The following is a 21,429-nucleotide window of genomic DNA, read 5'->3' on the forward strand; positions in this document are numbered from 1 at the left end:
ACAATCTAACCATTAACATTAATCACAGTATGCAATTGAACTACGTAGAGACTGCTGGTCCAATTATACGAACTATCAGAGCGTTTGTCGCCCAAAATAAAACAAACGCACCAGCACAGAACTCGCACACTGTATAGGAAATATTCGACAGTTTGCGTGCAGGTCTTTATAGCTGATCGATGAACACAAACGCTTACGAAACATTATAACCCGAGCTGCGTCTGCCCTCAATCCTAATTAGTGGCTAAGCGACCGATCAACCGCGATTTGTCTTCATTTAGTCCGGTCTGTAGGGACAGAGATAAAATATGATACGGTTCACCACCCCAATGAACAGAGTACAACCTTACATCTGGCTGCACGCAGACACAAGCTGCCACAAACCTTTTTATAAGGGCGACACATTCGAAAAAAAAACTATCCACAGCGAATTTTACTTTATAACACTGTCATTATTAAGTATTTAGGCTTCAAGTCATCGATTTTTTTGCATAAAATTACTACAAATTTCTTCTGCAAACGTCATACGCAAAAAGTAAGAACAGAACAAACAGTCTTGACGGCCACATCACAGCATAGTCACAGCGGCCCAACTGCCCAAACACTTGAAACCTCGTGAAATATCAGAGATTTCAACAGGCCTGTCAATAAAGCTTGTTTACTTGACGACGCCGAATGATTCCCCGAATCACTCGCCTGTTTTCGAACGAATAAGGTTTTTTCACCTCTTCAGTCTGTAATATTCCACAGGGACAACACTTAAATTTCTATTTCATCTCTCAAGGCTGTTGTATACACTTACAATAAAACCTTTCGCTGTCATCTGTGCTTTCGTGTTGTAGCAACAACGCTAGTGACGACGTCAAAGCTGGGTGCGCATTACCTGCGTCACTCGCCATACACGTCGACGTTCCAGTGCAGGCTTGAACAAAATGCCAACCAAACAACATTGAATAGCCCAGGGGCAGTAAAATCTCCGGCATGTGGGTCACTCACCGAAACAAACGATATCAAAAATAGCCGCATTGACGCATGCCCCGTAACTTTTCATGGTGCTTTTTTTCAAACGTGTTTCAAACCAGCAAACAAACCTCGCCGATTAAAAATGCCACAAATGCTTTTAAAAAGGACGAACTTTGATGTACCCCCTGGTTAGCATTCTATGTGAAATTCTTAAATCTGATTAGCCGTGGGTGCATACCTATGTTAACGCTAATATGCAAAACCAAATATGTCCATTTATGAATAGCTATTGTAGCAATTGCAAACAAAGTATCTGTTAGAACCCGATTGACATCAAGGTGCAGATAATAAACATCGCTTCACAGATGAACCAGGGCCATCACGCCAGATGAACCTCACATGTAAATATTTTTCGAAGTCCTCTAAGCAGACTCTAAACCTTGGCGTGTGCGTCCTCCACCTATCGCACAATCGATCTCGGCCTGCCGGTGGATGATTGGTCTCCTCTCCGCCAAAGCAGGAGGGACGATCGCTATCACAACAACGCGATGTTGACTCGAGTCAAGTGACGGAACGACGCAATGCTTGGAAACAAGCCAGGAAAGGCTGGTGGCGCAGGACTGGCGTCGCGGGTGTGTTGACATGACCTGACGGGTACAGCGATTTTGCATTACTAGTGTACCAGGAAAAAACCTATGGCGTATACCGATACTGAGTAGAGGCTCATTGAAATATTGTGAAATGTAAAGTTGGGATCAATGGTCGATAACACATTCGGAAAACGGAACACCGGGGAATGTTTATTATCAGGTGAATCAGCTGTCAGGTAAATCAACAGGTATGTGTACGAGTTCTATTGTGCAGGATTACTGCTGTTTATTATTAATATTATCAATTTCGTCAATGTCGATCAAGTCATGTTAGACAAATGTAACACTCACAAGATGCCAAATGACTTAAACATGTGAGAAATCCCTACTGCAAACAAGTCAAAAAAGCCGGTGAACTTAAACCTAGTTTCTGATTTCTAATACAGCCTTTAGGAATAATAAGAACATTGCAGTTACCAACTAAACAAAATGTGCTTTCAGACAACCTGGATTTACCGACCGAATCATCCGAGAGAGTTTCAAGCACTCCACATAGCAAAACCACGAATGCAAAAAATCGATATTAATAACCGGAACAACGACCTACTTATTTCATTCTCTCCCAAAACTTAGCAACGAAACAAGTTAGGTAGGTATTTAAAAATACTTGCGAATTCCAAAAGTGGGGTTCACATGATGACATTCATTGGTCGCAAAAAGTTTACCAAAATACGGCATAGAACTCCGCCTGGTCCCTATGTATGCCAAGTTTGTTGTTTCATTCTGGGTTTTTTTTTGTGTCATTTGTCTGTCATTGACCCAATTTTTTTAGAAATGTCACAAAAAATAAAAGCCATTTTGGACACAATGTCCCAAAGGAAATTGGCTGGTAGATTATTCAAGTTGCTTACATTTTTGCGAACGAAAGTATTATGACGTAAATGACCAAAATAAATTGAAAATGTCCTAAATTTTTGCTGGCATTTCGGTCATTTGACAGAAATTTTTTAGTGAAAAAAAAACCCAGGTTTCATTATCATTCTTGTAATCCTGTTACATATATGAAAACTAGATGACTGTGCAACACCGAGGGTCGACGAAAAAACTTGAAAAGTGTCATTAGGAAAAAACAACACAGCAAAGCCCTTACACTGCAATAATAACTTGTATATCTAACAAAACAGACCCAACTTAACCAACACTTAACTGATACCCAACCCAACATTTAGAACCAATTTCTGATCACTGGACACACAACGTGGCATATGAAGATAGCAAAACACAACTTCTGTAGGATTTTGGCTTAAATCGTTTGTTGTTTGCTATCAACAGCTAACCTACTTTGAGCTATCTATAGTCAGCAAGCAGTGCATATACATAATTACTGCAAATACAATTTACCACAACCTTTTTTCACTGCACAATTTTTTCCAGAAATAAACGATAAAATTCCAGAACGACTTCATTATGAAATGCTGTGCACTGGTATACTCAAACAACGCTACTTCGGTTTGACACAACAGTGCAGTCAGCTGCCCGAGCGGTAATTCTGATTGGGTTGCATCCTTCCTGCTTTGCAACAAGCGAAGCGCGGAAGGCCGCGGGTTCAACGTGACAAGCTCGCCGCACAATTATAAAGCTTGGGATTTCACGAAGCTCGAAAAGCTCCATCAATTTGATGGAAAATCTGTGAGGGACTTTTCACAAAATTTCCCTGGTGATTAACACCAGAATCTCAGTGCACGAGTTAGTCAATAGATACCTATATACATTATTGGACAAACAAAAAATTGGAGCAAGGGTTCTGATTTCGGCGTTCTCGTGAAACAAGCCACAAGCAAATTTAAACAGTATTAAACCCCATAGTGAAATAACCGCTCAGATTATAAGGTTGCTTTTTTGGCAGGTCAGCAGCATGGCGCGCGCAGAGTTGTTTTTTATATGTACGCGTGGTACTGCTTCCCTCACAATTCTATTGACGGATGACCAGCTGAACGAGACACTATAATTCGACTGCAATTACGCTGAACTTCGCTGACCGCAAATGCATGCCGCACCATCTATTTACCTGTCGCCCTTCACAATAAACCATTCGGTTCATACTACCTCATCCAGTCAATTTTTCTGCCAACAGGCGTGATAGCTTCAACTTAAACGCTTGGGATACAGCTAATTACAACTTTAAAATTCTTGAATGGTATCAACATACCAGCAATCGTGCAGATTTGTGGTGATAGCTTCACAATGCAGACAGTGCACGATCACCTTAACAAATGAGTAGATCTCGATCAAGCAAAAAACGCACACTGCCCCAAGCGCCGCTTGATTGGCGGAATTCAAGACGCGTAATATGACGTCATGCCATGGAATGAACAGAGAAACCAATCAAGAATAACTTTATGGAAACACGCGACGATAAAACTGTTGTTTGGGTTTGGTCTTTCCTCAAAACAACATCAATTAAAACTGATTTGTACGGAAGCTGCAAAAGCAACCATAAGAGTGAACTTAGCTCTCAAATGACCTCAAATTGGAATGATAACCATGCAATAACAAAATAAGAGTAATGTTTGGTCGGATATGTGCTTTATTAATCACCTAACATGAAAGTAGTATTTAAAGCAAGTCATCAAGGACATGTTTTGAGTAATTGAGTGGATCAACAATCCAATATTGGAGACGGTTCAAATACTTGTTCAGAACAAATGCATGAAATTTGTGGGAATTCTATTAAATGCATAAATACACAACAAATAGTATATAAATCAAAAGTAACAGCTCAAAAACTGCAAATATTCTTTCTAAAAAGAAACTTTGAAACAATTAAGACAGAAATATTTTTGAGTTACCCCCACAAAATGGTTTGGTAATGTTTTTGTGTTTTCTGCTTGTGTACTGACAACAAACTGCTTGATGCGCATCCAAAGTAAAGTCAAAATCCCATAGCCCAGGTTTTCATGGTAATTTGATTACTTTAAATTGTTTCAAAAAGACCTCATGTACAATCACTTTTGATTGTAGGGCACTTTGACAGAATACTGTGGTTGTGTAACCACAACATACAATGTATATATATATCGTTAAAAAAACAATTCTTATTTTAACATTTTAGTTTTTACTACCTTAAATTCAGCAATGCTGCAAACACTCGTGCTATCATCAACTATAGGTTTTTTTCTCTTTTTTCGGCGATTGACCTAAAAAAGTAAAAAAGCGATTAATATTTTAAAACCCAAATATCACTAGTAACTTTTACCATGTTATTCCAGTTTGATAAAGGGCTCATAAATGAGGTTGTCCTGGTAAGTTTCCTCTGTCCTCTATAAAAGCATACAATGGAAATATGAAGCACAAATATACTTTGATTTGGGTTTTTTAGTCCAGTGGTTCCCAACCTTTTTCAGCTCATGGACCCGTTCTAATGGTATTTTTGTAAGATCTGTTTGAGATGTATGCCACAAATTTATGTGCTGTTGCAGTAGCAACTTTTCTCACACCCAGGATATAACACATTAACAATCTAGAAGATGCATTCACATAAACTGTGATTTTACATCTGACCCATCTGTAAGGTAACATATTTTACAGCCCACACAAAAGTGACCACTAGATGAAAAACACCATTTTGGTGTACCATGCATCACTTATTCGAGATGGTATAAATGATTATTTTTACTCAAGTAAAAAAATTGTAGCTTTATTCTGTTTGGCACAACAACCCACCCACTGGTAATTTTTTCTGGTGTAGCTGACATTGCAGTATGATTTCCATTACCCTCAGCAGCTTTTCGTTCCAGTTTCATGGGTGTTTGGTTATTAATGTCTCTAATAATTTAAGTAATTGTTATACCATTTGATGAAAATTAGATTTGTAACTGTAAATGTTTATGAAAAATGTATATGTTTGGAGTTTTGTCAAATTCCGGTATTATACAGGACCAACCTCCTTAGTCAGTGATACTGTATCACTGTTGGCTGTACTATTTCAAAAAAAAATTCGCATTAACTAGTGGATATTTTTACTTTTGTGAAACGGCGTTTGTAGTTTTGTGTAAAAACAAACTATTTTAAATGACTGTATATTTTGCTGTAATCAAGTTTTCAATAAACTACACAAGTGAACAAACACAAATCGCATTGCTTCTTTAGTTGTATCCAAAGATAACAATATTAGCAACGTTAAATCTCCCGCACTTTTTCAACCTTTGTTAATTATTCGTATACAATAGAAATCATTTTCGGTAGGTATATTTTCGGTAAAAATTTAGTCAGGCAACCTGCAAAAATAAAAAAGCAACAACATTTTCAAAAGATAAAAAACAGTAAACAGCTGCCTACGCATAAAATTTCTACAAGCGAAAAGGTTCGCTTGGAATTCAAAGAAATAAATGTATTTCAGAGGTTCCCAAACATTGCGTCCTGGCCCTGCGTTTTAATGCAAGCAAGGGCTTTGGACAAATAATAAACCCCGTAACCTGTTGCACGGAGCAAAAAAACGATTTATCGTAGGGATGATTGTGTCAACTTGCAGTTCAAGAAAGTTGCAAATCACTTATCTATTATGATCGTATGGTGACTTGATAGGAGCGTCGAGTATCAACACAATCAGCACTTTTTAAACAAGGAACCAGTGAAACCAAGGCTATTTACGTCTACTGCTGATTTAACGTTAGGGTATTAAATTGTACGTACTACCGAGCTCAGTTGTAAAACAAATAAGTTACGTGGCCTACCTTGGTGTATACAGGGAGGACCTGCCGAACTTCAAGTTAAAAGGCAAGCAAGGCATGATTAAGGGTGATTTATTAAATTTTCATTCAGTAGCAAACTAGTATATAGACTATGAGAAAACAGAACGGGCAAAAACGACACAAAAAATAATATAGCCTATAGCTTATACCAACTACTTATTTGAACGAAAACTTGGATTAGACGAACATCCCATGCTTGCATACTATCGGCGACACAACCAAAATTTGGAAACACAAATTACGCGTTTCGTAACAGTTAAGATCGCGTTTTAACACAAATAACCTGCTCCACTCTGGCAGTAGCACCATGCGGCATGCGCATGCCATGCGGTTTGCAACCTGGCAGCAGAATAAAGCAAAATTACTGAACAATCATTTTGGAAAAGTAGAAGAATAGTTAGTGTGACGTCATTTTATCAATAAGAAACCTCTCTATGAATGTGTTTATGACGACGATCTGACTTTTGTCGGGGCAATAGGCATCATCAAAAACAAATATATTCTACATTAATGTTTGCAGTGAGCAAAAAATATGAAGATGCACAAGAAAATATTTACATGCATATGTAGGCCCAAATGTTGAAATAACAATTTTGTTAAATGTGGCGCTAGTGAGAGAGCGAAATTGCCACGACCATACCAAAAAATGGGAATTAATACATGATTTAACCCTACTGTGGCCTCACTCACTTTCGGTGTGCAAATGTTTCCTTGGTATACTGTATACCATATTACACTTCAAGTTAGATAATGTTTCACTATTTTTTTGTTTTGGGTAACGTAATAAGTTTTATAAATTAAACGTTTTTGTCAGTCAGTACCGGTATTCAAAAAAGTGTCATGAGATGCAGGCTGTAATCGTCCTGACGATCAATAATTATCAAGATATTCGAGGAGTAAGAAAGTATTCTCATTGTTGAGTTTGGTTGCGTCGATCGTTTTTGAGGTTAGGATAGCAGAAGCCTATATATGGATGCGTGAAAGTTATAAGACGGATCGATACAAAAAGGCTCCTTAATGTCAAATCAAACATATAAGCATGTACTCTGTCTCTATCACATCTCATAGAAAGGTAAGCGCGCATTATATGTGCCTAGTTATGAAAATTTGACAGTTGAAGATCACAAATCCACGCCATTTTACATACTTTACAACTTTTCGGTGTATTTAAGTTTCTTTTTTTCGTAGGCCAGGATCAAAGATTTCCAGCATGGAAATTTTTTAAGGCTGGTGATGAACGATTGCAAGAATTCCTCATGTTTTCAAAGTGTACAACCACACCTATTAAGCCAAACCGGATTGCAACAACTACTATTGCGTCTCAAGGCGTGCAAGGGGTGGGGCAGCTCGTAAAACGCCCAACATTTTGTCCAATCACAGGTTAGTATTGGTGTCACGCCGAAGACTCCATTTTCATGAAAGTGGCTAAACCGGTATCATGCCCATGTCACGTCGGCATCATCACGGTTGGATAATTTGTTAAAGTATTGTTTTTTTACGTACAATAAAACAAACTTTAACAATTTTTTAAAATTATTGCTAAGTCAAATTATAATGGATATATCATTTATGTTCAAATTTAGCAGAAAAATATTTTTTTTTGTAAATTTTACTCCGATTTTTATGTTTAAAGTTAAATAACCTTTAACTCACCTTGCTCGTTCTTGCGCAGCTGCGTGACCAGTCGCATGTTGAGTTGAAACATAGGAGGTGCGAGAACTTTGCAGAAGTTCAAATGGTGGCAAAGGTTTGGCACTGTTACATCTGTTTTTGAAGTGCTAATCTTACACCCGAAGTGTATATAAACACGAAAATTTTATGCCAACGTTGTCATGGAAAGTATCAGGATTGCCGATCAATCTAAACATGCCAGTGTTTTTTTTGTAGTAGCTTACAGTTTCCTCTTCCTGCAGATCAATGATATGCATATTTATCGTGGCGGTTTCAGCAATGATTTTAAAAATATTCGATTTAATTCGAATTTTGTGTAAAAAGCATAGCATGAGTTAACAACGAAGTAGCATCGTCAGCGTGAATCGGCGTAATATACTATGTCGTGTCAGACCAACGGTCTCATTTTTATCTGTTTAGTTTCGGCACCCAGTGTTTTTTCAAAATTAATATTTGTTGTATTTTTCAGGTATATATCTTTAGTTTCTTAACAACTCGTTGCAAACTATCTGTCAATATGGTAATCAAGGTTGGAATCAACGGATTCGGACGCATTGGGCGCTTGGTAACACGTGCCGCGCAAGCCAACACAAATGTTGAAATCGTGGCCATCAATGACCCATTTATTGACCTTAACTACATGGTGTACATGTTCAAGTATGATTCAACCCACGGGCCATTCAAGGGGGATGTTTGTGTGGCAGATGGAAAGCTTGTGATCAATGGCAAAGCTATTGAAGTTTTTGCAGAGCGCAACCCAGCTGATATTCCATGGGGTAAAACAGGTGCCACATATGTGGTTGAATCCACTGGTGTTTTTACAACTCTGGAGAAGGCTCAAGCTCATATCAAGGGTGGTGCCAAAAAAGTTGTAATTTCTGCTCCTTCAGCTGATGCACCAATGTTTGTTATGGGGGTCAACCAAGATTCTTACAATAATTCAATGGACATCGTCAGCAATGCCTCCTGCACTACCAACTGTCTTGCACCTTTGGCCAAGGTCATCAATGACAACTTTGGCATCGTGGAAGGCTTGATGACAACCGTGCACTCCTACACTGCAACTCAAAAAACTGTTGATGGTCCCAGTGGCAAATCCTGGAGAGATGGCCGTGGTGCAGCCCAAAACATAATACCGGCTTCTACTGGTGCTGCAAAGGCAGTTGGCAAGGTCATTCCTCAACTGAATGGCAAACTCACTGGAATGGCTTTCAGAGTGCCAACCCCCAATGTGTCAGTTGTTGACTTGACTGTCCGCCTGGATAAAGCTGCATCATACGACAAAATAAAAGAAGTAGTGAAGGCTGCTTCTAAAAGTAAAGAAATGAATGGAATTTTGGGCTACACCGAGGATAAAGTTGTGTCCTGTGATTTCAATGGGGATGTTAGAAGCAGCATCTTTGATGCTGGGGCAGGCATTGCATTGAACGACAACTTCGTTAAGCTCGTTTCGTGGTATGACAACGAATTTGGGTACAGCAACAGGGTTGTTGATCTTCTTTGCTTCATGGATACCAAAAAATAAATGAATTGGATTGGGTTTTTACAGCCAGCAGAACTTAAACAATACATATATGCCTGTACAGATATTTGATTTCAAATGGACATACTAATACACATAGACTATATGATTGCTTTTCGAAATTGTACTTGGTTCAATTTAATGTAATGTTAAAGAGTGTTTTGCTTGTTTTCTTCAAAATACAAAGTTCACAACTTTAATACACGTGCAGTAATATTGAGTTGTTTTTGCAATGTTCTAGGTTCAAGTTAATTAAAATGTTTCATTGAATTGTTACATTAAAGTGTTGCAACAATGCCTGTGTGGTAAAATCTAATGGAGAAAGTTGAACGCGACTCTTTGCAATTGGCCAAGCAGTGGCTTGGTGCAGATCCTCAATTGCGGAGGGACCTTATTATACAATACTTACAGGAACAGAATTTCTTATTTTCATTACCTGAAATTCCTGTAGGTAGGTTGCATTCTTTTATCTCACTTTGAACAATTTATTTGGGACACACACAAAACACTGGCAAGTGGCAGTAAATGCCAACAATAACTTTTTTAATTTATCATGATAGATAACAAGTGGATCAATGTTCCTCAAAGCTTTAGTTCTGATGAACTGCTTGGTAAAGTTGTTTTATTGGATTTCTTCACATACTGCTGTATAAACTGCATACACATGTTTCCCTTTCTTCATAAGCTTGAGTCAAAATACACAGTAAAAGATGGGTTTGTGATTGTTGGGGTACATTCGGCAAAGTTTCCAAACGAAAAGGTAACCATACCATATGTGGAAAGTATTACAAACATGTAACGTTGCAATGATGTTTAACAGTGACTGGCATTCATGAAGAGTAACTAAAAACTAACAACCACCTTGCAGGAAGCAAACAACATTAAACATGCTTTGCAACGATATGATATACTGCATCCTGTTTTAAATGATTCGAACATTGAAATGTGGAATTCCTTACATGTAACCTGTTGGCCAACATTGGTTGTCCTTGGGCCTAAACATGAGGTAAAACAACAAAATTGCATTAAGACGTATTTCAACAAAATCTGTCATTTGTGGTTTAAAGACCATACGTTGCAAAAAGGTTATTATCTAAAAAATGGTTCAGGTGTTGTTATCTCTACCTGGAGAAGTGTACACCTGCGTTGTTGAGGCATTTGTTGATGAAGCAATGAAATTCTATTCTGATTCCTTAAACAACCATTCGCTGCCACTTGAATTGATTGAAACTGTAGTCGATTCTGGCCAACAAATTCCATCAAAATTCCAGTTGTGTTTTCCAGCCAAACTGTCCATCAGCAACGGTATGCGACTCTACTTCACATCCATCCACAAAAAAATGTACCTTCTGTCAATTTAGCGAAACTCTTAACAATTGCAAACATTACCATGATATTTACTATTGCAAGAAAACCATGTTTTAGTTGTTGGTCATCTTTATACAGAGAAACCGCTGGGAACAGAATTTTGAGAAAAACAGGGTACAGTATTGGTATTACATATAATTATATTTCTTCAGTTAATCAGCTTGGTATCGCGGATACTGGAAATAATAGAGTCATTTTGTGCAATAAAAATGGCCAAATTGCCCATGTTGTTGGCACTGGTGTTGCTGGAAAAAGAGATGGGGATTTTAGTACAGCCCAGTTCAATGCTCCACATGGTTTAGTATGGAATGGTTTGCACTCCCTATTTGTGGCAGACTGTGAAAATCATCTAATCCGAAAAGTATGTTACTGTATTATAAAGGTTTTTGCTTATAGTTTTGCTCAACACTATTGATTTGCATATTGATTTAACTGCAGGCAGCTTTTATCCGTTTGGGTAATCCATTTTTGAAAGGTATAAAGCACCTAAACTTTAAACACTGTTTTGGACTTTACTGCTAATTTTGTTTATGTCCACATATCATAAAATATTAGTGCAGTGTCAGACTGAAAATTAAAAGTATAGAATCCTAAATTTCAGTTTTATTCGCAATGTTACTTGTGTGCATTTAGATTGATATGACTGTGCACCGTGTTGTGACCATCACTGGAACAGGGGAGCAGTGCAATGACTTGGAAGGTGGAAAGTTGGGAACAGAGCAAGGCATCAGCTCTCCTTGGGATGTACAGGTGTGTATACATGATGTGAGGTTTATAGCACTAATGTGCTAAAACAAAAAAAGGAAAAGTATTTTACATTGAGAAAAATTCTGTCCTAATTTGTTACATTAATAAGACCAACTACACAGAATCAATCAATGTGAATTATTATAGTGTTTTATTAAAGACAAAACTCTGGTCATTTTGTGCAAACTGTATTCATTAAACCTCAGGTTGCTGGAAGTCCCAGCTTTCCAGATCAAAATAATATTCTCTATATTGCAATGCCAGGAATTCACCAAATTTGGGCATTTTTTCTCAAAGATGCCGACTGGCAAAAAGGTTAGAATACTTTTTATGTTTGTTCATTAGTTGTTAAGTACACCTGGTAAATTCTTAAACATGTGACATATAAAAGATATCATGCAGAAAGTATCAGGAAGTGCATGCATTGACTTCAGTGATTCACAACAACATAATGCACCCCTTCCATATTACAGGAAGTTGTGCAGCATTGATTTAAAGGATCAATATCTTGTATAACTTTGCAGGTACTGAGCATGAAATGATGACATGCCTGAGGTTTGCTGGAAGTGGCCAAGAAGAAAACAAAAACAACAGTTACCCACACAAGGTAAAATATGTTTGATTTGATAAAATCGCTATTAAGACAGTCTGAAAATATGGCATTGCAGACTAGAATTGAGATTTACATTTTTTATTGAAGTCAATCAACTTCAGAAAACTGGAATTGTAACCCCAATCTGGTTAGTTTGGTTTTAAATACATAACCCTCAAACTTCATGGATTTGCACAGGCTGGATTCGCACAACCATCGGGTATCGCAGTGGACAGCGTCAACCATAGAATGTACGTGGCTGATAGTGAAAGCAGCACTGTAAGAAAAATCAACCTCGCCAACGGGGCCGTGGAAGGAGTTGTCGGTGGCCACTTCGATCCATCTGTATGAACTTTAATTATACGTTGTGTAAGCTGCAGCCAGATGGCCACTGTGGCTTTTTTCATTCATAGCATTGGCTCCACTTTGCTTATCTTTAATTATACGTTGTAAAATATAACTCATGTAGACACATATACGTGGTGAATGCCCAAATTAACAATATGTTAGGGGTGGGTAATCTGTGTCGAGATAAGAAAGCGTGTTTTGCACGAATTTTGGAATGTTTACACAAGAAGGTACGTGCAATATGTGCGCGCCTCGTGTCCGGTTCGGTGAACCGGCGATTGTTTGAGGGCACAACTAGACCACGACGTGCGCTAGTCACGTATACTGTAAATTACGTAACTCCTAAAAGCAATTGTGACAATAAAATTTTAGAAGTCGTGATATATGACTTTATGAAGTTGCTTTAGCCTATACTGGTACTACTTAATTACTTTTAAACAATAATTTCTTGATTTCAGCAAATTTTTGTTTTTCAACAAAACGACAAGAATCTGGTGTCGTAATTGTATGTTTTCGTGCATAGAACCTGTTTGCCTTTGGTGACGTGGACGGCAAAGCTCGTGACGTCAAACTGCAGCATCCACTTGGTGTCGCATGGGATCACAAAAGGTCCCTGTTGTACGTCGCCGATTCCTATAACCACAAGGTTTGAAACACAAGCGATTGAAGTAGTGAATACAATTACTTTTTGTGTAACCAGAAAAATAAACGTTGTTGAAGCGATCATTGTGATTATCGTTGCTAAAATGTATGTGGGCCTTTGGTGGAAAGTTTGACTTTATTTTGTTCATCATGCATCCAGATCAAGCTGGTCGACCCAAGCAAAAAAACCTGCGTCACTATGATTGGTCCACGGTCTACCGATTTCACCGAAATAAATGATTTCAACCTCGGCAAATTTCCTGCAGTTGAGTTGAACGAACCGGGAGGGTTAGCGTTGGACAGCACTTGTGAACATTTGTACGTGGCTGATACCAACAACCATCGCATACTTATCGTGTCTCTTCAGCAGGGTATCGTAGAAGAGGTATGATTTATTTCACTACCGTCTGTTTCAGCTCACTGACACGGATGTAGGCAAATCATAACAGATCATATAAAGTCGTATTGCATGCACGCTGCATTTACAGGTGTAAGATAATGTGTGTGTGTTACTGGAAGTTTGGATGTTACGTTTTCGTGCCAAAGTGTTTGGAAGTTGCAGTAATGTCTCATTTTCATTCAATTTTACTGTATTGTTCAATAAAAAATTTTGCTCATAGGACGTTTTAGATAAATGCAAATGGTGACGAGAATGGCTGCATTTTTTATTTATTGCGAATATTAACCAACTTGCATTTTCCACAGCTTACACTGGAAGCAGACAGCGTGACTGTGGACTCAGTTGTAACCAACGACAAAAAACAAACATTCCAACGCCTGGTGAACGTTAACCGGGCATTTACGAAGCACTTGACATCGTACGACGTGTCGCCCCACCAAGTCCTTGACGTTAAATTCCAAGTCCAAGGCATAAAGCTTACAGACCAGGCGCCGTCGTCCTGGCAAGTTTCACTGCAGACTGAAGGCCATAAGTTGGGCTTGCTCGAAAACGGGAACTTCATGACAACTTCAGCGTCATTCGAAATACGCCTTCCCGTGAAAAAACTGCTGACTAATTTGATGACGTTGCAAGAAGTGGTCGATCCTACGGCTGCTCAACCGGAACGAGTCACGGCAAGACTGGGCATCGAGGCAAACCTTTATTTCTGTCTAGACGACACCGATTTGTGTACTCTCAAAGGAGTATTGGTCAATATCCCTTTGTCAATACATCCTTTTGAGGGAAATGATATTATGGACCTAACCTTGCACTATACCAAAGCCGAACTTTCAAAATAATCCTATCAAAACCATTTTGCTGTTTTCAGAGGTTAAGTTGTGTTCATTAAAATTCAGAGCCACAGAATGTGGTTGATAGGTATGGTTGAAATCAAAATAATGTAAGGCGGTTTGAAAAGAGGATTTTAACTTTCAAATTACCTTCTTTGCATAATGTAGTTGCTGCTGCTTTAAGTGCATAAGTACGAATCTGTCACGTGCCAGGTAGAATATTTACATTGAATTTTCTATTGAGAAACCGAGTATCTTTCACTTTTTTTTGAAACAATGTGCAAATACGAACTGTAGACTTCATCGCAAAAAACGACCAAAGTAAGTGCTGGCACTCTGCCTGAACCCCAGTGTAATTTCTCATGCTGTTCCGCTTTTCTTACTATCTTTATTCGTATGTGCTTTTAGCAAAATAAAAAGCAAACTGTGACGCTGTCGGATTTTGGCGTGGGGAATGTTGTAATTGTTTTGGTATTCAATATACCTTTTTCCTCGAAAAAGGCCTACGCACATGAACAATAAATACGCAAAGTCAAAAATTGAGGGTTATCGAGTCAAACGCCAATGTGAAGGTGATCTCTCACAGAGAAACCCCTGTCGTTTAGAATCGCAATCATCCGCATTAGGACAACGGTTTCCAAATTTTAAACAAGAAGTTTTCACTGCAAGCAGTTTTGTTTTGGAACGGTTACTGTCAAAAAGTGATGTATATTTCGTACGTGGTCGTGATCACCTGTAGGTTTACGTTTGTTGCATCATCGTAAATCTTGGATATGCAAAATGGAAGGATCTGTTTCCTACCATATTTTTAACCCGTCTTATTTTAGCATGTGTGAACCCATGGAGGTAAAATAAATTCTTTCCTGATGTAGGCCTATTGATTGTGGATAATATCGATACTGGTGCTGGTGTCGTTGTGTGGACATCGTACATTACTTTTACAGTTTAAGTTGGTAAAAGACTCATTTTCATGTAAAAATATTTAGAAAAAATGATTTTTTTGTTTATTTAAATCCAATCCCGTCAAATAAAAATAAAGTTTTAATAGCTGGCCTTAAAATTAATGCTGTATTTCGGACAATGAACTTGTGATCTCTATGTTATAATGACGTCAGACAATAATAACATATTGTGGAAAGCACCTAGTTAAGTTAAATAAGGAACTAGTAATGTAATTTGAAATGTTTGTAAAAATGTGTTTGTACTGAGGAATGGTATTTAAGAAACTAATTTATTAGGGAAAAAAATATTTTTAATAATTTGCTGTTAGCCGCAGACGCCTGCTAAAGTAAAATTTCGATGTTATGTTTAGTCAATGACGATTTTGTGCTGAAAAGATAGAAAAAGTTAGATAGTAGAAAAAAAACGATATCACAAAAGATGAATAATATTAATAATATGCTTCGATTTCAACTTGAGTCACTCAAAATTAAAATACTTGAAAGTTGATGCATGTGAATTAAAAGTGAAAAAAATTAGTACACAAAGCCAAAGGAAACAAATGGTTGTTAGTTAAGATATTCTATGCTTCACTTAATGTTTATAATTATAAAATCATTTTTCAAAACATCACTTGAGGTTTTTACACTCTATGTTGCAGAAAAACATACATAACATATTGATGACCAAAATCAATTCACCTTTGAAGTAATGAATGCCAACTCATATAACATTGACATTGTGGTTGAATGTGGCCAAGTGGAAGAAACGGTAAAAAGTATTTTTCACACTGTCCTGCTGCATAGAACAACTGGAAAATTCCACTACAAACATGAAGGGACCTATTCCATTGGTACAGTCGGAACAGAAGATGTTGACTGTGAATTCATTGATTTTACATATGTTTGTGTTGCGTCTGAAACTTTGAATAAGCTGGTGTCTGAACATGCTGCCCAGTTCTGTGAGCAGTTGCAAAAAAATGCTGGGGCTGATTGTGCGATGGGAACAATAACTTTGGAGTTCTTTCAAAAGAGGCGTAGTCGATGGCCTTTTAATGATGAGTCGGTACCGTGGGAGATGTGGAATCTGCATATCACAGAGAGAATGCTTCAGTCAGAAGCAGAGCGTACAATTGCCAGGGAAACAGCCGGTGCAAGACTGTGTGAAAAAGTGACGTCAATTGTTGAAGCTGTTGGACGTTATGACTTTGTGCCCAAAATGCCTACACAGAGTGACTTATCCCTTGTTTTCGAGACCTCCATGCCAGACGTCCAGCCATACCTGTTTAAAATTAGGTACAACTTTGGGGATGTGGGGTATACTAACACTCCTGACATCAAAGGCAACAATGTTGGTTTTACGGTTAAAAGACTTTTTAGAGACACTTTGACTCTATAGATGAGCTAACTTTGGATTTTATAAATAACATTGTTTTTGTCATATTTCTTTCATTTATTACCAAAATATGCTGTGAAGACATTTATGTTTGTTTTAAATAAGAAAAATACGTTTGTGGAAATAGAAACAAACAACATCATTGATTGGTAAAAAGTTTTGAAAAGATGAAGATTTGTTCTACACACATTCTTTGGTGAAATGTTTGTATAGTTTCTTGTGGCTATGGTTTTTCTATATATACCTATATACCAAAAAAATGCTAAAGTTCGTTTTTGTTGTCATTTAAATTAAAATACTCAACTGAGAAATTTGGCAATGTACAGGTATTAATAACATATGTTTTTTATTTTTCTTATCAATACTGTTTTAAGAGATAAAAACTGTAAGTTTTCCAATGATTTTTGTTGGTTCAGTGGTGACATGTGTTATTTCAGTTTAAATATATTTTACTTATTTGAATTTTTCTTTTAAGTTGTTGATAGGCAATGTGTTCCATGTGATTGACAACCATGACAGAAATGCTTAAAACATAGCAAAAGAAGGGTGTCCAAGCCGGTTCAAGTGAAAAACAGCACAAGATGTTTGCACAGACTGTTCCTGTGCTGTATGGAAGCATGACCCTCTTCCTTACTATCGTGCACAATGTATTCCTGTTGTACTATGTTGACATGTTCGTGTCAATTTATAAAATCGACAAAGTTGCATTCTGGGTTGGTGAGGTATGCCACAATTTTAATCTACCAGATGAAAATATATATTACTCAGTGTTGTTTGTGTTCTGACTCACCATTGTGACTGTTTCGCCCTTTCGCCATTGTATATTTGTTTGGATGTATGGGATAATGGTGAGTGTAACTTCCTTTAAAAGTACTGCTGTTAACTTCTAAACATTATTCAAACAATTTTTGCCAAAGAACCATACAGTTGTGTGTATGCATACGAAAAAATTTGTTTACAAAACCCAATTTTTTTACATTTAGATCCTGTTTCTCATCTGGAATTCTGTGAATGATCCCTTGTTTGGTTGGATTAGTGATCGAGCACTACTTCAATCATCATCCAGTAAAGGCATGCAGCAAGATGTCGTACAAAGCCGCTTAGTGAACTTGTCACGATCGGGTCCACTGTTTGCATTCTCCTTTGCACTGTTTTGGGTACCATGGCTTCCTCCGGCTATCCAGTTTGCGCTTTGCTTATGTCTTTATGATGGCTTTTTAACTTCAGTTGACCTTCAGCATACAGCACTTTTGGCTGATCTGGCTGTCCAGGCTAAGGACAGGTGAATACACAACGTTTTGATTATAGGCACATCAAGAATGTTTTTGAAGGGGTTTTAAATTTTTACGGAAATTCTTCTTTTTGCTATTACATATGAATGTGATAATGAAAAAGGTTATTTGCATAATTGTGTTATGTAACCGAAACAAGGCAAATAGTGCATTTTGGGATCCCGCTGGATACACACATGGATGTGATATTGCATACATACACTCAGACTCTTGTTTCACAAAATCATGCATTACTGTGTGTATTAGTCCTTGTCAAGAAATTTTTTGTATAAGCTTGATAAACCAATAACGTTAATTTTAACATCACCTCTTTGTTTCAGGGCCAAATTGAACAAGTGGTGTTCCATTTTTAGTGTATGTGGGTCTGTCAGTGTGTTTTTATCATACATGTTTTGGAACAAGCAAAACATTTTTAGATTTCAGGTACACACAAAACTGTGTTTACACATATAGTAACTAGTATAATATTTTATGTTGTTGTTGGATTTAAGGTGTTTTGTACTGTGCTTGCCGCTGTATCTGTCATTGGATTTCTATGCATAACTCGCATGCTACTAAAGCTTCATCTCTCCAAGCAAAGTCCAAACTCATACTTTGCTACAGAACAATCCAGCTATAAACGTAAGCAGAAAAAATATAATTTTGTATTATGGTTCAGTGTATGCTCTTTTTAAATGTGTTATATTTGGTTGATTAGGAAATGGAGGCAATGGAAACCAAACATCAAATGTCGGTCTAAGGAAGTATGTTGGCCAGCTGGCATCAAACCACAATTTTAGATGCTTTACGTCAATGAACTTGTTTCAAGTTAGTAAAATATGTGTTATGGAATGTTACAATTGGAAATATACATTGCTTTTATAAGCTCCAAACTTTAGTTTATTCATTTTGCTTGTTCTTAATTTCAAAAAATGCACAGTTACATTACATTTCCTTTTTGTAAAGGTATTCCACTGTCATTTCAACAGCAACTTTTTTCCTTTGTTTTTGGATGCGTTAGTGGGAGATGCCATTGCTCCTGGAATTGGACCTTTCCTTATTGGTAGGAAAATGTCAATACAGAGCATAAATTTTTACAGTGGTGCCACTAATTTTTGCTTGATGTTTTTCATACAGGAATATCGTTTGTCCTTCCTCACATAAACAACTTATATTTTCTTGGTCTGTGTGAGCGTCATGGTGTATATTTGGTGATCAGATGGCTCTTCTACATTAAACTAGGCCTTGCTGTGTTTATGCTTATTGTGGGTTCAAAATACATTTGGCTTTTATGCCTGTTCATAGCAAGGTAACAGTTTGTGTAAGTTCTCTTAAAACACTGTGCATCTGGCAATATAATTTTTTGTTTTGCTACATACGAACAAACTAAACCAAAAAAATGAGGTTTTATGAATAAACTTTGTATAAATTTTTGTGACAATTTTTAAGTAAGTATTGAAATAAAAAATGCCATGGAGCCTATAATGAAATATTGATTTTACTTCTGTGCAATCTGTTTATTTTGTGATATTCTACCATTTTCCAGCAATCGAGTGTTTACTGAGGGAACATGCAAACTGCTCAACCTTGTGGTCTCTGACTTGGTTGATGAAGATTGTGTTCGTTACAAGCGTGATCAGGCTGCCTCTGCAGTTCTGTTTGGCATGTCCTCTTTACTTGCAAAACCAGGACAGACTCTGGCACCCCTTGTGGGAATGTGGCTAATTGCATTGTGTACAGGTAATATTTTGACAAATTGAAATCCTGTCACCAAAAATGGTATTGTAAGCAATACTTATGTAAGCCACATACAAGTTATTTATCCACACAATATGCTGACATGCACACTGTGAAGTGACATAAATTGCACAAAGGTCTGTCTATTCTACCAGAAAGGCAGCATTAGCGAAATGCAATGTATAAAAATCTTCTTTCATGGCCAACTGTGTTTAATGTGTCTTTGAAATTATGGCTTTCTATATGATGTCAACATAGAAAATGTACGTTCTTCTTCAGGTGAGGACGTTTTTCAGAGCAACTCCGCACAAGTGAAAGCTGGTCAGATTGAAACAAACACAAGCGAAGGGTGGATGTCAAAACGTGATGCCTGTTTTTTGATACTGGTCTGGGTACCTATAATATGTTCCCTGTTTCAACTTGTAGCATGGAGTAGGTTCACCTTGAAAGGGGCACGTCTGAGTGAGATTAAATCCATTCGTATGCAGTTAGAGGACATTTGTGTGTGATAATGTTTGAAATTTAATTGTTGCAGTGATGGAAAGCGAAGATAATATCTCGTTTTGTATTTATGTTATGGCCACATGAGGTTGATTTTATCGCCACAGTAAGACTGAAATTTTCCTTTAACATGACGTTGACCGTTGTGCTGAAGCTATGCAAGTCAATCGTTGTCATTACCTTTTGGTTTTATTTGTTGTTTTTATTGATCTGATTTTATTTAATGATATTTTTGCTTAAATGCTTTTAAATTATTTTAACCTATCGAAGCAGGCCTATTTACATGTTGTGATTTGATCTGTAAGATGATGATGCTGACATGTGTGTTTGGCGTGTAAAGCTTACATTTGTGTATGGTCGTGAAACGTTTCAAGAACTTTGTCAACGCATTTTGTAATAATTTGCAAATGAAGCAAACATTCCCTGAACCCATTTATTCCGTTTCTTTTGCTTAATGAAAATAGTCAGCATCCTGTGGCAAAATCCATCCTAATACGTTTGATGTGTCTTTGACTTGGCTTGTGATTGCAGTGAATCGCCGAGATTTCCTATTTAACCGAGATATCGCTGTTCCAGCAAAATTTTTCTATTTTGGGAATGTTGTATGCATTTTTGTCATTACTTCGTGGCGTTGCAACCTTCGCGTTGATTTTGTGATGCCTTTTGTGCCTTGTTGGAAAAGGATTTTGTAAGTATTTTGTTTCGTGATGGTGCAATACAAGAAATGTGTGAATTGGACGTGGTAAAATACGGAATAATTTTGTCTTATTTGACACATTGTAGTCCATTTTATGCTAGGTCTTCTCACAGGCTGTTTTTATGACCTGGATTTATTTTTGTCTAGACTCTAGAAGTATTTGCCAGGCGTGTGGTTATAAAGATGGCATCTATAATAGCTTGTGCAATGTATTCCTACGTTGCGAGAACAACAACGGCCACCAATTCACAAGATCAAACTGAATTGAAGTAGTCCGTTTTTGGTGAAGTACGCTTTCCGCATTCCTAGGACCGGCCTTGGATACCACGATTAAAAACTAATCAATAATATAGGTTGACACTTTGAATAAAAAATAACATGTTTAAATTAATGCTTGTCTTTATGCCTATTATAAATGCGCACACGCTTGACTGACTGCCCTACGATTTCTATGTTGTAAACACA

At 37.4% G+C, this 21,429-nt stretch overlaps 4 protein-coding genes across 4 annotated transcripts; all 4 read left to right on the top strand.

Moving 5' to 3' along the window:
• Positions 1–8,448: 8,448 nt before the first annotated feature.
• On the top strand, positions 8,449–9,738 carry LOC145911735 (glyceraldehyde-3-phosphate dehydrogenase-like). The gene is made up of 2 exons (XM_082999163.1): positions 8,449–8,618; positions 8,661–9,738. The coding sequence occupies exons 1-2, from the start codon at positions 8,493–8,495 to the stop codon at positions 9,498–9,500; spliced, it is 966 nt and encodes a 321-aa protein (XP_082855289.1). The 5' UTR covers positions 8,449–8,492; the 3' UTR covers positions 9,501–9,738.
• A 69-nt stretch (positions 9,739–9,807) lies between these two features.
• LOC145911729 (NHL repeat-containing protein 2-like) lies at positions 9,808–14,857 on the top strand. Its single transcript, XM_082999151.1, has 12 exons — positions 9,808–9,948; positions 10,058–10,257; positions 10,366–10,503; positions 10,607–10,802; positions 11,018–11,226; positions 11,499–11,615; positions 11,819–11,927; positions 12,137–12,219; positions 12,403–12,549; positions 13,076–13,198; positions 13,355–13,579; positions 13,900–14,857. The coding sequence occupies exons 1-12, from the start codon at positions 9,813–9,815 to the stop codon at positions 14,431–14,433; spliced, it is 2,217 nt and encodes a 738-aa protein (XP_082855277.1). The 5' UTR covers positions 9,808–9,812; the 3' UTR covers positions 14,434–14,857.
• Positions 14,858–16,028: 1,171 nt separating this feature from the next.
• On the top strand, positions 16,029–16,763 carry LOC145894605 (autophagy-related protein 101-like). Its single transcript, XM_082983227.1, has one exon. The coding sequence runs from the start codon at positions 16,075–16,077 to the stop codon at positions 16,759–16,761; it is 687 nt and encodes a 228-aa protein (XP_082839353.1). The 5' UTR covers positions 16,029–16,074; the 3' UTR covers positions 16,762–16,763.
• A 566-nt stretch (positions 16,764–17,329) lies between these two features.
• Positions 17,330–21,001, top strand: LOC145894595 (solute carrier family 68 member 1-like). The gene is made up of 9 exons (XM_082983216.1): positions 17,330–17,480; positions 17,742–18,040; positions 18,371–18,473; positions 18,542–18,671; positions 18,748–18,857; positions 18,996–19,092; positions 19,167–19,338; positions 19,576–19,769; positions 20,046–21,001. The coding sequence occupies exons 1-9, from the start codon at positions 17,340–17,342 to the stop codon at positions 20,273–20,275; spliced, it is 1,476 nt and encodes a 491-aa protein (XP_082839342.1). The 5' UTR covers positions 17,330–17,339; the 3' UTR covers positions 20,276–21,001.
• Positions 21,002–21,429: the final 428 nt, after the last annotated feature.

Source organism: Ascidia mentula, chromosome 1 (assembly GCF_947561715.1).
Source record: "Ascidia mentula chromosome 1, kaAscMent1.1, whole genome shotgun sequence".
NCBI classification, from domain to species: domain Eukaryota; kingdom Metazoa; phylum Chordata; class Ascidiacea; order Phlebobranchia; family Ascidiidae; genus Ascidia; species Ascidia mentula.

Coding starts and splice junctions, on each gene's coding strand:
- LOC145911735 (XM_082999163.1), top strand. CDS start 8,493: ATGGTAATCAAGGTTGGAATCAACGGATTCGGACGCATTGGGCGCTTG. Junction 8,619..8,660: donor TTATTGACCTTAACTACATG/GTGTACATGTTC, acceptor GGGCCATTCAAG/GGGGATGTTTGTGTGGCAGA.
- LOC145911729 (XM_082999151.1), top strand. CDS start 9,813: ATGGAGAAAGTTGAACGCGACTCTTTGCAATTGGCCAAGCAGTGGCTT. Junction 11,227..11,498: donor AAAATCATCTAATCCGAAAA/GTATGTTACTGT, acceptor GTGTGCATTTAG/ATTGATATGACTGTGCACCG. Junction 12,550..13,075: donor GTGGCCACTTCGATCCATCT/GTATGAACTTTA, acceptor TTTCGTGCATAG/AACCTGTTTGCCTTTGGTGA.
- LOC145894605 (XM_082983227.1), top strand. CDS start 16,075: ATGAATGCCAACTCATATAACATTGACATTGTGGTTGAATGTGGCCAA.
- LOC145894595 (XM_082983216.1), top strand. CDS start 17,340: ATGTTTGCACAGACTGTTCCTGTGCTGTATGGAAGCATGACCCTCTTC. Junction 18,041..18,370: donor GCTGTCCAGGCTAAGGACAG/GTGAATACACAA, acceptor TCTTTGTTTCAG/GGCCAAATTGAACAAGTGGT. Junction 18,858..18,995: donor CGTCAATGAACTTGTTTCAA/GTTAGTAAAATA, acceptor CTTTTTGTAAAG/GTATTCCACTGTCATTTCAA.